The following is a 12,708-nucleotide window of genomic DNA, read 5'->3' on the forward strand; positions in this document are numbered from 1 at the left end:
ATGGGGGTTTTGAGTTCATTCTCTAGACACTTAGGAAGTATTTTATGAGTTAGGCACTACTTCAGAGCCTGGGTACGTAGAGAAAAACCTGCACTCTTGCAGTTTTTAGTCTATGAGGGGAGGCAGTGAACTAAATAGAAAATGGCACATAGTGCTAACTGTGCTGGAGGACAAGGGAGAGAGGAAGATGGGGAGGAGGTTAACGAGAGGTCTGAAGACCATGGTAGAAAATTTGGATTTACTCTGTACGTGATGGCATGCTATCAGACAGATCTGAGCCAGCACAATGGCTAAGAACAGTAGAATAAAATCACTGGTAAACTTCAGAAAGAACAGGCTGGTGAGGTTGAAGGAGAATAAGAAACTAGATAGGAGGCCTTTATGGCAGGGAGAGGGAAAGCCTGCCACAGTTAAGTGACATTTCTAAGGCATTTGCTTTGGGAGCTTATTGACTCTAAGATAATTAAGAGTTCTGGATGCTACACTAAGTAGTTTAGATTCGATTCTGCTTCAGGATGACAGAAATATTTATCAAACACTGAATACTAAAAATTACACACCTTTACAGCACTTTGCATTATCTAATGCAACTCAAAGCAATCACCTTTGTGCTATTAGCAAGTGAGACACTGATACGTTAAATGGAATTAGTAATCCTGTTCCTGCTGATGGAGAAAAGGGCAAAGACTACTTTGCTGAGAGCTGACATCCAAGGGTCCAGTTTTCCAAAATGAAAAATAGTTACAAAGCCTTCACTTACTTGACCAACCTCTTTGAGGGTTACTGTGGTTTCTTGAGGAGTACCCAACAGGTGCTTTCCACAGCCAATTAAAAAATAAAGTCCAAACTGAATTCAGAAATGACACCTTCATGTGAAGCCCACTGTGCCCTCTTGCTCAGGCCAAGGCCCAACATGCTTTATTTTTCTGAGCATTCAACACAGCAGCCTCCACTCAAGGATTTTTTACTATGATCAAGTCTGCTCAGAGAAATGAGGTTAAAAATGTAGTCAGAGGGGCTGGGGATTTAGCTCAGCGGCATAAGCGCCTGCCTTGCAAGCAGGCAGTCATGAGTTCGATTCCCGGTACCGATAAAAAGGAAAAAGACAAAAAATAAAAAGATAAAAAAAATGTAGTCAGGAAGAAAATTTCCCTCTCTGCTTCCACTATCAATAATGCAAATGTACACTTACATGCAAACAGAACCTCCATCAAATCTTAATTCCTCTTCCTTAGAACACGTGATACTTCCCTCAAGTTCTTAGTGTTCACTTGCGGAGCCATATTACATAGGCTTTGCTATAGGATGTAATGGATTTCATTTAGCTCTATTTCCTGTCATCTCTTGACTTCTATTCCACTCAAATCGTATACTCTTTACAGACTCCTAAATATAAACATACTCTTAGCCTTCTTGCAATCCTGTCTGCTCTTACCTCCTTCTATCTTCTTTGCACCTATCTTACTCCCATGGTAACCTGTGCTGGGAGCTGCTCAGCAGCAGGGACTAGGGGTCTGTCACACTGGAATTCATACATGCTGCTTCTACAGTAGCACTGAATAGGAACACTGTTTATTCATACTTCAGCACAGTGAAGTATTCAAGCAAGTCTGTGGCCTACAGACAGGAAATGAAATGTGCCAATGTCTATTTACCCTGGGAAGTAACCTACCTCAACTATATTCTAAGAATTCATGGAATTTTCAGTCTCTTTCCCTCCAGATCAGCTGTAAATCTTTTGTAGGAGTTGGGTGCAGTCCCCATGCACATCCATGTGTTGGGGGCTATATTTAACCTAAGGGAGGAATATTGACAGTATAGTCTTCAGCTCCACCTGTTACAGAACACTGGTAACCTCTTTAAACATCCAGATACCTATCTCACACAGCTGTGGTGAAGGAAGTGGCCCATTTCAGTGACAGTCCAGCCACAAAGAAAAGTTACCTAACACCCCATTGTCTGTGGTTTCTTGCAATTTTAGGCATCATCTGACTTGCATACTAATTCTCCTTTATTCACGACCCCTCTCCCATGAGATCCTTGAGAGCCCTAGATCTCCAGAAGCTATGAAGCCAGTACTCAGCAAACACCCAATGGCATATAGGTCATGCCTAGCTGGCTGCTGCTCAGAGGCCTAACTGTTAGGCTGGTGGCCATGGCAGCGTCCTCCTCACCAGCTGACTGGAAAAGGAGCAGGTACTCAGGAGGAAAAGAGCATCTGTGAGGTCTGTCCTAAAAGGATAATTTAGACCAACTAGGATTCCTTCACAGAATTTTAGTATTAGGATGGAGAGATGTGGTGGTCAGAACGAACAGCTGATACTGATGTTTTGGGTGATGTGCAACTTTAACTGTAAACATGAGAAGTCACCCATCCATCAGGACAGTGGCAGAATACCAGGTGGTGGTGGTAGTAGCAAGTGAGGGGTGGAGGGTAGAGGGGGAGTGGGCACACTGATATGGGCTGCTGATGGTTCTAGCTGACAAGGCCTGGCTGTAATTTCAAGTAACAACAACAACAACAACAACAACAACAACAACAACAAATTCTCGAATATTACAGGGCCAGGGATTTAGCTCAGATGCATAAGCACCTGCCAGGCAAGTGTAAGGTGGTGAATTTGATCCTTGGTACTCCCCCTGCAAAAAAAAAAATTACACACATTGCCATTTCACCCAAGAAAGAACACCAAAGAGAAGAACTTGGTTTAACAAGAGGACAAAGTAGCCAAAGTCTTCTTACCCAAATCTTTATACTCTCAGTATCCTTTCAAGGTGTTTCCCAAATAAATAAATACCTTTTCCCTCTACCCAAGTATAGAAGCTGAGGATGGAGCAAATCACCAACATAGCTTCTCCTCTCTGATCCCTAAATGCCTTGGTTACCATGCAGATCCCGGGGCTCATTCATTGTATTCAAACCTAAACTAGTGGAGAACAAGCAAAGAAAAAGAATGAATCCCAGAAAGATTAATTCTGAGAATGATTTTTAATATACTGTGCTTGTGTCCTTTCTCTGTTTCCTGTTGGTTGCCTGACCTCAAGATAAAAATGGAGGGAAAAAAGAAAGGAGGCAGAGAGAAAAGAGGGTAGAAAATAGATGACAATGATACAGACAGCAACAAAATAAAAGCTTAAGAGGAAGGCACAGGAGGGGGAAATGAAGGTTGCTGAAACAGGATGGATACAATGAAACAAAGCTGGTACCAATCCGGAGGAATTACAAGACCCAAAGCCTACACTGCCTAGGGACCAACACTAGTTCATAGGCATGTCTGGCACTGTCTCTCACTGGAGATTCCATCCTCCTGTTGAAAGGATTCCTGTAGCCTCAGTGCTCCAAATCTTACTTTCTCACTCTGAGCTGTAGATTTCCTTGTGCTTCCTAACTCTCCCAGGCTTCCTTCTTTTTTCCAGTTATAAACACACTTACCCCTTTCACCATACAAACATTCCCTGGCAGACTACTGGTTGGCCAAATTGACACCATTCTGAAAGCTGCTTTTTTAATGTCTAACCTCACTAGGTGGAGTGGAATTCTTTTTTCAGCCTCCCTTGCTTCTAGGGGTGGATCATGTATAGCTGTGGTCAATGAAACGCAAGTGGTATGCTGAGGGGATTCTGGGGAGACACTTTCTAAAAAAATGCATTGATATTGCTGGTGCTATTCATCCCATATTCCTACTACAAATGTAGACATTTTACCTGAAGCTTGACTGCCATCATACACCAAGAGAGAACACCATGAAATTGAAGATATCCAATTACACCTGTGAACCAATGCCAGCACCCTCTAGATCTGCTGAGAAAATTAATCTTTACTTTCTTAAGCCATTGTTAAATGGGCTTTTGATTATCTGCAGCCAAAGGATCTTCTGATAGGTAAACCGTCTTTTGGCCCCCATCTCCCTCTGGTTATCTACAGAGCTCCTGTCTGTAACACTAAGTTCCTTACAACATTTAACTCATTAAAATTTACAGAGGTTCTAACATCTATTTTAAATTGATAATTATAAGCAAAGGGCTTATTCTGTGTTAATCTTTACCTTCCATGGCACTGTACAAGATTATCCTCCGTTTACTTTACGGCACCATCACTTCCTGATTTTCTATTTTTCTTCTGGAGTTCATTCCTTTTAGCTTCTACTTATTGCTCCTTGCCCCACTTCCCTCAGTAACTGTAGTCTAAGTATTTCCTTCTGCTTATTTGTGTGTATTCCGCTGCCTATCAGGAATTTTCACTCTGCTCATAGACTCATCACATGCTCTTAAACTGAACACATCACTGCCTGGCAAAATTGGCTGATTTTGTATGTTCTAAGCTATGGCATGTGAATTCACTCGGATAAGAAATTTAAGTCATTCTAAACTCTTCTTTCTCATTCAGATAGCTATATTTTACAAGGTATTGGGTTGTTTTTGTACAGTCTACCTCATCACCACTTCAATTCTTCTTTCCCCACATGACACACTGCCACTTCCTAGGTTTAGCCCTTACCACAGTGACGGTGAATCTATTACAGTTCTCGAGGATAATGAACAGCCTGTAGTACATATGCCACAGTCTCACCACCATAGCCTTAGAAAATAATGTATTTTAATCATTCTGATTTTCAGGGGCTGGGGATTTAGCTCAGCGGCATAAGTGCCTGCCTTGTAAAGCAGGCAGTCGAGTTCAATCCCTGGTACCAATAAAAAGGAAAAAGACAAAAAAAAAAAAATCATTCTGATTTTCTAATCATATCTTTAATATTTGTTAAACATGAGTAGAATAAATGAAAGTAAACTACTAATACTATGAAGATGTCTAAAATATCCCTATGATTGTTTTGAATATATTCTGAGTTGCAAAGGTTTTGCCAATATGGCAGATATCCGTGCTTCTTAGTGTTCGATCCCACTTGCTCTTCTCTTTTTTACTTAGTCAAGTACAACACACAGATACGTATTCTGAATCTATGCTGTACATATAGACTATATTTAGTCTTCCGAACAGCTAATTTAACAACAGTTTACTATTGATTAGAACTCAAAACAGCATGCCAGTGCATTAAGATTTGTACAATTATTCTATTACCTGGTAGAAACCAGCTAATATTTTAGGGTAGGAAGGAAGAAGGGAAGAAACATGGTAGATAATAGCTGTTGGTAGAGGTAGATAATTTTGACTACAAACATCTAAGTAAAACAAATTAAAAAAGAAGCATCTAGAAAACACATAAGAGAGTAAAATACCAGTAAATTCCCAATATCAATGTTTGTAGTATTTTTAGCAAATAGGAGTCCTGCAGGTTTTCAAAATCCAAAAATCTCTCAATTACCAGATAATGAAACCATGACCCAGAGACTTTTTCCAAATTAGTGGCAGTCAAGACAACCTACCAGGTCTTTGGGCTAACGATCCATGTTCTGTGATTTTTTTCTTTTCACTATGAAGTACCTGATGTCCAGAGGAAAATCTGCAGTATGACACAACAGAACTTATTTTCTTTGTCTACATACTAATTCTCAAACCTGACATAAAGTAACTTTTTTTCTTCTGAATCAAAATCTCTCCACTCTTATAAGGTTTCTCTGCCATGGTATGTATTTCAATGAAAAGATTTCCACAAGAGTTATATTTATTAAGCACCTACATCAGCATGACTTATGTGACAATTACTTAAGAGTTAATCATGATGTAGGAGCTCATGAATGCTTTCCTCACATATGAGTTCTTTGATGTCTTGTAAGGTTTGTACTCCGACTGAAGGCTTTTCCACATTCATTACACTGATAGGGTCTCTCTCCTGTATGAGTTCTCTGATGCACTATAAGAGATGAATTCTTAATGAAAGCTTTCCCACACTGATCACATTCATAGGGTTTCTCACCAGTATGAATTCTTTGATGCTCAATAAGGTAGGCGCTCTGGCTGAATGCCTTCCCACATTCAGTGCATTCATAAGGCTTCTCTCCAGTGTGAACAACCTGATGAACAGTCAGAGATGATCGTCCAGTGAAATGTTTTCCACATATCATACACTCATAAGGTTTCTCTCCAGTGTGAATTCTCCGATGTTGAGTAAGAGATGAGTTCTTACTGAAAGCTTTTCCACATTGATTACATTCAAACGGTTTTACTCCAGAGTGAAGTCTTTGATGTTCTATAAGGTATGTACTCTGGCTAAAGCACTTTCCACATTTATTACATTTATATGGTTTTTCTCCAGTGTGATTTCGCTGATGTAGGGTAAGGGTTGAACTTTTGCTAAAGGCCTTTCCACATTCACTGCATTCATAAGGTTTTTCTCCAGTATGACTTCTCTGATGCACAATAAGATGCATGCTTTGACTGAAGGCTTTTCCGCATTCATTACATTCATAGGGTTTCTCTCCTGTATGAGTTCTCTGATGCACAGTAAGATTCATGCTTTGTGTAAAAGCTTTCCCACATTCATTACATTTATAGGGTTTCTCTCCAGTATGAATCCTTTCATGTTGAATAAGGGAGGAATTCTTACGGAAGGCTTTCCCACACTCTTTGCACTCATATGGTTTCTCCCCAGTGTGAGTTCTTTGATGGACAGTAAGGTTCATGCTCTGACTGAAGGCTTTCCCACATTCATTGCATTTGTAGGGTTTCTCTCCAGTATGAATTCTTTGATGTACAGTAAGGGAGGAACGTTCAATAAAGTGCTTACCACAGACATTGCACTTATAGGGTTTCTCCCCAGTATGAATCCTCTGGTGTTTAAGAAGGGAGGAGCTCTGGTTGAAGGTTTTCCCACATTCATTACATTCATAGATTTTCCTTCTTACAAACTTTTTTTGAGTTTTTGTTAACTCAGAGTTTTGTTTGTTATTTTTTCCAAGTGAATTCCTTTTGTGGGGAGATTTTGACATAGGAATCCCTTGCTGTTTATTAATGACTGAATCCTGATTGGAACATCTTTCAAGGTCATTTTCTCTACATACCCTCTTCTTAGTGAAGGTTTCTTTATGGGTTACTTGGCCCAGATGTCTTTCCTGTTGTTCCTCTAAGCAATTATCAGGTTTCCAGGCTTCTGCTAAGGCTGAATGCAAGATACCTTTCCTTTCCATTATGGATCCATAATCTTCAGTAATGTTGGGCTTTGGAGATAACTCATTTTGTTCAAGTCTTGTCTCTAGGTCTGAAAAAAATTAAAATTCATATTAGTTTCTGTGTTGAAGAGTGAAAACTTTGAAGTTGGCATTAAGTGATTCAAGCAAGAATAAATATTAGACTTATTCCAGAGCTTAGATAAACAAATTGCAAGAGAGGAAAGGAACAGTGGACCTGTTCACAGAAAACAGGAGAACTAGAAGCAGGTGATGGTAAATCCATTGGGTGATAGTAGAAAAAGTGCATTTAACAGGGATGGCCAGTGGAATCACTGAACACTGGTCTAGGTCCAATAATGAAGATGGAACTATGGGAAAACACATGAATCAATGTGATTGGGAGAAGTATACCACAAGGCTGTAACACATGATATATATATATTCCCCCCCCCCAAGCATTTTGTTCCCTCTGTTAAGGCTGCTTAGAATCCTACGGCAAATTAATCTTTGGAAAACATCACAGTGTCATGCAGGGAAGAGATTGCTGAGATGAGCAGCAGACAAATGGGCTCAAACCATGGCCTCTCATGCTATCTAAATTATTATCATTATTATTTTTCTTTTTAGCATTGGGAATCACTCAGGACTCTGCACTTGCCAGGCAGGTGCTGTGCTGCTGAACTGTATCATCAGCCCTTATGGGATCTAAATAAATTATCTGTTTCTCTGAGTCTGAGTTTTTACAGACATAAAATGTCTGCATCTCACACACACATATGTCTTCTGCTAAGGTTGTCTCTCTGTGTGTGTGTATGTGTGTGTGTGTGCAGGATGAGAGAGGCTTGGTAAGGGAATAAGATGACATATGAAAATTATCCTCAATGAATAGAATATCTGGAACAGAAAGCACCAGAAAATACTTGAAACTACTTCCTGCTTGAGGATGATGCAGTTTAAAGGCTTTTCCTTCTTAAACGTCAAGCATAACAAAATGTGTCATATAAAAAGCACCCTAAAGGACTGTATCCTTTTCTACATTTCCTTTCTGTGATTATTAGAACTGGTGACAAGATAAACTGTTGACATGCTGGAGACAGGGATGATGGAAGGATACTGGAGTCATTCAGACTTTATTTATTCAGAACCCAATCCTTATCCCAGAAAAAAATGGTCTACTGGCAATGAGTACAAAGGACAGGAAACTGCAATCTGAAAATCAACCTTATGACTGCTGATCAGATGAACAGAATGGAGATCAATAGTGGACCAGTGAACCAAATGCTGTAAGCACAGGCTCTATTGTGAAGCAAGAGAGATTCATTAACTGGGATCATCCTTTCCAATCTAATCTATTTACAAAGATAAGAGAAACTATGGAAAATCAAGCAGGTTCCATTTCCAAAATATACCAAGTAACCTCAGCAAAGATCCAGCTAATGGAACATGCAAATATAAGCAGACAAGTGATGAACCGGAGACTGCCTCATGCCCTACCTCACTATGGACACATTCAGCTATCTGATTCAAGTTCTTTGGGAGTATTTAAACTGCAACCCATCATCTACTCTTACCATTAGACAAATACAAAGCTCAAACAGAATCACATCTATTTAAAGAGAGATAATCACAGAAAAATTATCTTTGGAAATTCTACACATCAGTTTTTTTTAAACTGGGAATCAAACTCATGAATTCATGCCTGCCAGGCAGGTGCTTGTGCTGCTGAGTTAAATCCCTGCCCCACGTCTACAGATCAGTAAATAATATTTAAAAACAACAGCAAAATAGCAAGAAATAAAGGCAAGACAAACTAGGTAGAAATCTTGAAGACATAGGGGTAGGTAGAGAATTCATGAACAAAAATCAAACTGCATGGGAAATACTCCCCAGAATCAATAACTGGGATCTCATCTTATTAAAAAGTTTTTGTATGTCAAAAGAAATCTCTAACAAAGTAAAAAGGAAACCCATGAATTTTCAAAAAATCTTAAGTCAACGGTCCCTCAAAGGACTTCTGTCTAGAACATATAAAGAATTAAAACAATCAGACCCCTGAAATGCAAAGATGCAATCCAAAAATGGGCATCTGAGATGAATACACAGTTCTCAGCTATAGAAATACAAATGGCAAATAAATAAATGAAAAAATGTTCAGCATCATTGGCTATTACAGAAATGCAAATTAAAATGACACTGAGATTCCATCTCACTCCAGAAAGAATGGCCAGGATAAATAAAACTACCATCAACAAATGCTGGGGAGGCTGTGGGGAAAAAGGAACTCTTCTGCACTGTTGGTGGGAGTGTAGACCAGTGCAACTACCATGGAGATCAGTTTGCAGGTTCCTCAAAAAGCTGGGATTGGAAGTTCCATTTGACCCAGCTATTCCACTTCTGGGCATATTCCCAGAAGAATTGAAGGCATCATATCACAGTGATGTATGTGCACCCATGTTCATGGCAGCACAATTTGTAATAGCCAGATCTTGGAAACAACCTAAATGCCCATCAACTGAGGAATGGATAAAAAAGATGTAGTACTTTTATACAATGGAGTACTGCTCAGTTATAAAGAACGATCACATTGAGATATTTAAGCGGAGGCAACTTAGAACATACTCATAAATGAGATAAATTAAACTCACATGAATAAATAGCATATTGTCTCCGTAATGTAAGAAATTGTAATAGTACATAAGATACAAAACCCTCAATAAATACAGTGAAAAAAAAAAGAATCTTCTCAAAGGTGGGAAATATTTCAGGGAAAAGCAGGAAAAAGAAAAAGGGAAAAGAAAAAAATATCTAAATTTGTATAAACACACTTAGGATAGCTAAGATGATTGTTCTACAAATTCTATAAGTTCATAGAACAAAGCAGTTAATAGAAGATTGGAACAATTTTGCATGTTTGCGTTGGGTGACCTGAGGAACTCTTGAAGATCACTATGTAAAATATCAATCTTATTATGTTCCTACCACTGTGTTTTGAAGGCCTGTATCATTATTGTTTTGGGCTCTTTGTTATTGTTATTTACTTGTCTTTTTTGTTTCTTATTTTTCTAGTAATGTGTTTTGTTTTTTGCTGTAATGCAGAAAGGATAGGTATACATGTAGAGGCTTATATATGCCTAGAACTTTTCTTAAACAGTTTATTAGAATTGATTATATTATGTGTGATGAAATGAACAGTTATTTTGAAGAAAAACACATTATGGTATCCATTGCTGATTTCGTATCATCATGCTGTGAAATCCAATAATGCTTCTATTCTTTGTTCAGAGTGGTTTTAGTCTGTTTTGTATTGTTTAATTACAACATACATAAAGGTATGGACAGCTATTTTGAAGAACAAGAGACATTATGACAGCCATTTTTAATTTTCATATTTGCTGGTTTTGAAGGCCTGTAATGCCTTCATTACCCTGTTGTGAGCAGTTTTATACTATTTTGTTTTGTGTGAGTTCATTGTGTGTGAAGATACAGAAAACCATTTAGAAGAAAACAAGAGATATTATGGTAGCCACTGTAGATCTCCTGTTGTCTTGTTTTGAAATCTGTGTCACTTATATTGTTTTCTTCTGATCTGCTTTGTTGTTTTGTTTAGTTTTACCCTTTTTTAAAAAACAAAATTAAATTTAAAAAAGAAATTAAGGCATAAAAACCAAAAGGGAAAATATGAATTGAAAAAATGCTTCCAGTCACCAAAAGACATTACAAAGTGGAAAAAAATAAGTTATATACTGGGAGAAGATATTTGCAACAGATGAGCCATATAAAAAGTACAAGCTAGACAGATGAAACAATGTCTATGAAACACTAGGCCACTACAAAGGGGCAAAAGGCTTGAATAAGTACTTGAGAAAATGTGTTTTGTGTTTATATTCTGTAAATATAAGCAAAGACATGCAGCCTCAGTAGCATCCAGGGGAAGGCAAATTAAAACTGTAATGAAAGTCAGGCACAGTGTTGTACACCTATAATCCCGGCACTCACAAGGATGAGGAAGGAGGCTCAACAGTTCAAGGCCAGCCAGGGCTAAGGAGCAAAATCCTATGTCAAAAGGAAAATGAAAGCAAAAATGTGTATTGAGATTCTATTAACACATCAATCTATGTAACAAAGCTTTTGTAAAAATTCAGATAGATGGACTGATGGCTTCAGATTTTGGAAAATGGTTTAAAATGAGAAATTCTACTAGCTACCGGTAAAAGTGCAATTTGGTTTGAATACTGGAAAAGATTTAGTACGAGTAAGAATATTCACGTAGATTATGACATTGGAAATCTTCCATTAGGCACATACATATATATGTGAATCTACCTTGATCAACAAGATTTGTAATTCTTAAAGTAGCATTGTGCAGAACAGCAAAAATTGGAAGCAACCATATGTCTATCAACCAGAGAATGAAAACTAAATTGTCAAAGATTTAAATGGAAGCAAGCACCTCCTCTCCCTGGTAAGCGGAGGCAGTGTGGCCGACTGCAGCCCTTCCAGGGGGGGAGAACCAGCAGTGTTTCCTGAGATCCATGCCATGTTGGAACTTAGGACTCTGGGAAGCAAAGCAAGCACCTCCTCTCCCTGGTAAGTGGAGGCAGTGTGGCCCACTGCAGCCCTTCCAGGGGGAGAACCAGCAGTGTCTCCTGAGATCCACGCCATGTTGGAACTTAGGACTCTGGGAAGCAAAGCAAGCACCTTCTCTCCCTGGTAAGCGGAGGCAGGGTGGCAGACTGCAGCCCTTCCAAGGGGAGAACCAGCAGTGTCCCCTGAGATCCATGCCATGTTGGAACTTAGGACTCTGGGAAGCCAAGCAAGCACCTCCCCTCCCTGGTAAGTGGAGGCAGTGTGGCCCACTGCAGCCCTTCCAGGGGGAGAACCAGCAGTGTCTCCTGAGATCCACGCCATGTTGGAACTTAGGACTCTGGGAAGCCAAGCAAGCACCTCCCCTCCCTGGTAAGTGGAGGGAGGGTGGCAGAATGCTGCCCTTTCAGGGGGAGAACCAGCAGTAGCTCCTGAGATCCGCACCATGTTGGAACTGAGGATGCTGTGAAAACAAATGACCATCCTGCCTCCCTGCTTAGCAATAGTGAACCTACTGCTATATGGCCTAGAGTCTAATATCCCACTTTCCTGAGGCCCTCCCCCCCCCCCCGCCCATTAGCAAATGGGAACCAGAAATCTGGGCATCTCCTGGGAGGCTGACCATAGCAAATAAGGGGGACTTCCTTCTACCATTTCTTTGAAGGCAAGTATTTTTATTACTGTTTCGCTCTTTTCTGATTAATGGTACTGCTCTATTCAATATTCTGTTTTGATAAGTTCTATAGTATTCTATATTTCATCTCATTTTGATATACATGATTGAAAGAACAACCATTATAAAGATAACAAAATATATTGTGATACCTATTACTGTTATCCCGTTAACTTGCTGTGAAGTTCTGTACCAATTTCACTGTATGATCTTAGCTGGCTTTATTCTGACTTGTTCTGTTGTATACTTTCAAAATAAAAAAAAAAGATTTAAATGACAGAATAATAGCGACAGTGAACATAATAAGGATACATGTATCTTGATTTGACTGAAAATAGGCAATGGGGCTGGGGATTTAGCTCAGCGGCATAAGCGCCTGCCTTGCA

General features: G+C 39.3%; 1 protein-coding gene across 19 annotated transcripts in view; it reads right to left on the minus strand.

Moving 5' to 3' along the window:
* Nucleotides 1-4,724: 4,724 nt before the first annotated feature.
* Nucleotides 4,725-12,708, minus strand: part of Zfp2 (ZFP2 zinc finger protein) — a 34,474-nt gene continuing 26,490 nt past the window's right edge. For all 19 annotated transcript variants that reach the window (XM_063230494.1, XM_013154896.3, XM_063230511.1 and 16 more), the window contains one exon: nt 4,725-7,154. In XM_063230494.1, coding sequence (XP_063086564.1) covers nt 5,704-7,154 — 1,451 coding nt within the window. In that variant the 3' untranslated portion in view covers nt 4,725-5,703. The remainder of the gene's footprint in view (nt 7,155-12,708) is intronic.

This window comes from Cavia porcellus, unplaced genomic scaffold, assembly GCF_034190915.1.
Source record: "Cavia porcellus strain 051 isolate PalLab524CR breed Dunkin Hartley unplaced genomic scaffold, mCavPor4.1 scaffold_19, whole genome shotgun sequence".
Taxonomy (NCBI): Eukaryota; Metazoa; Chordata; class Mammalia; order Rodentia; family Caviidae; genus Cavia; species Cavia porcellus.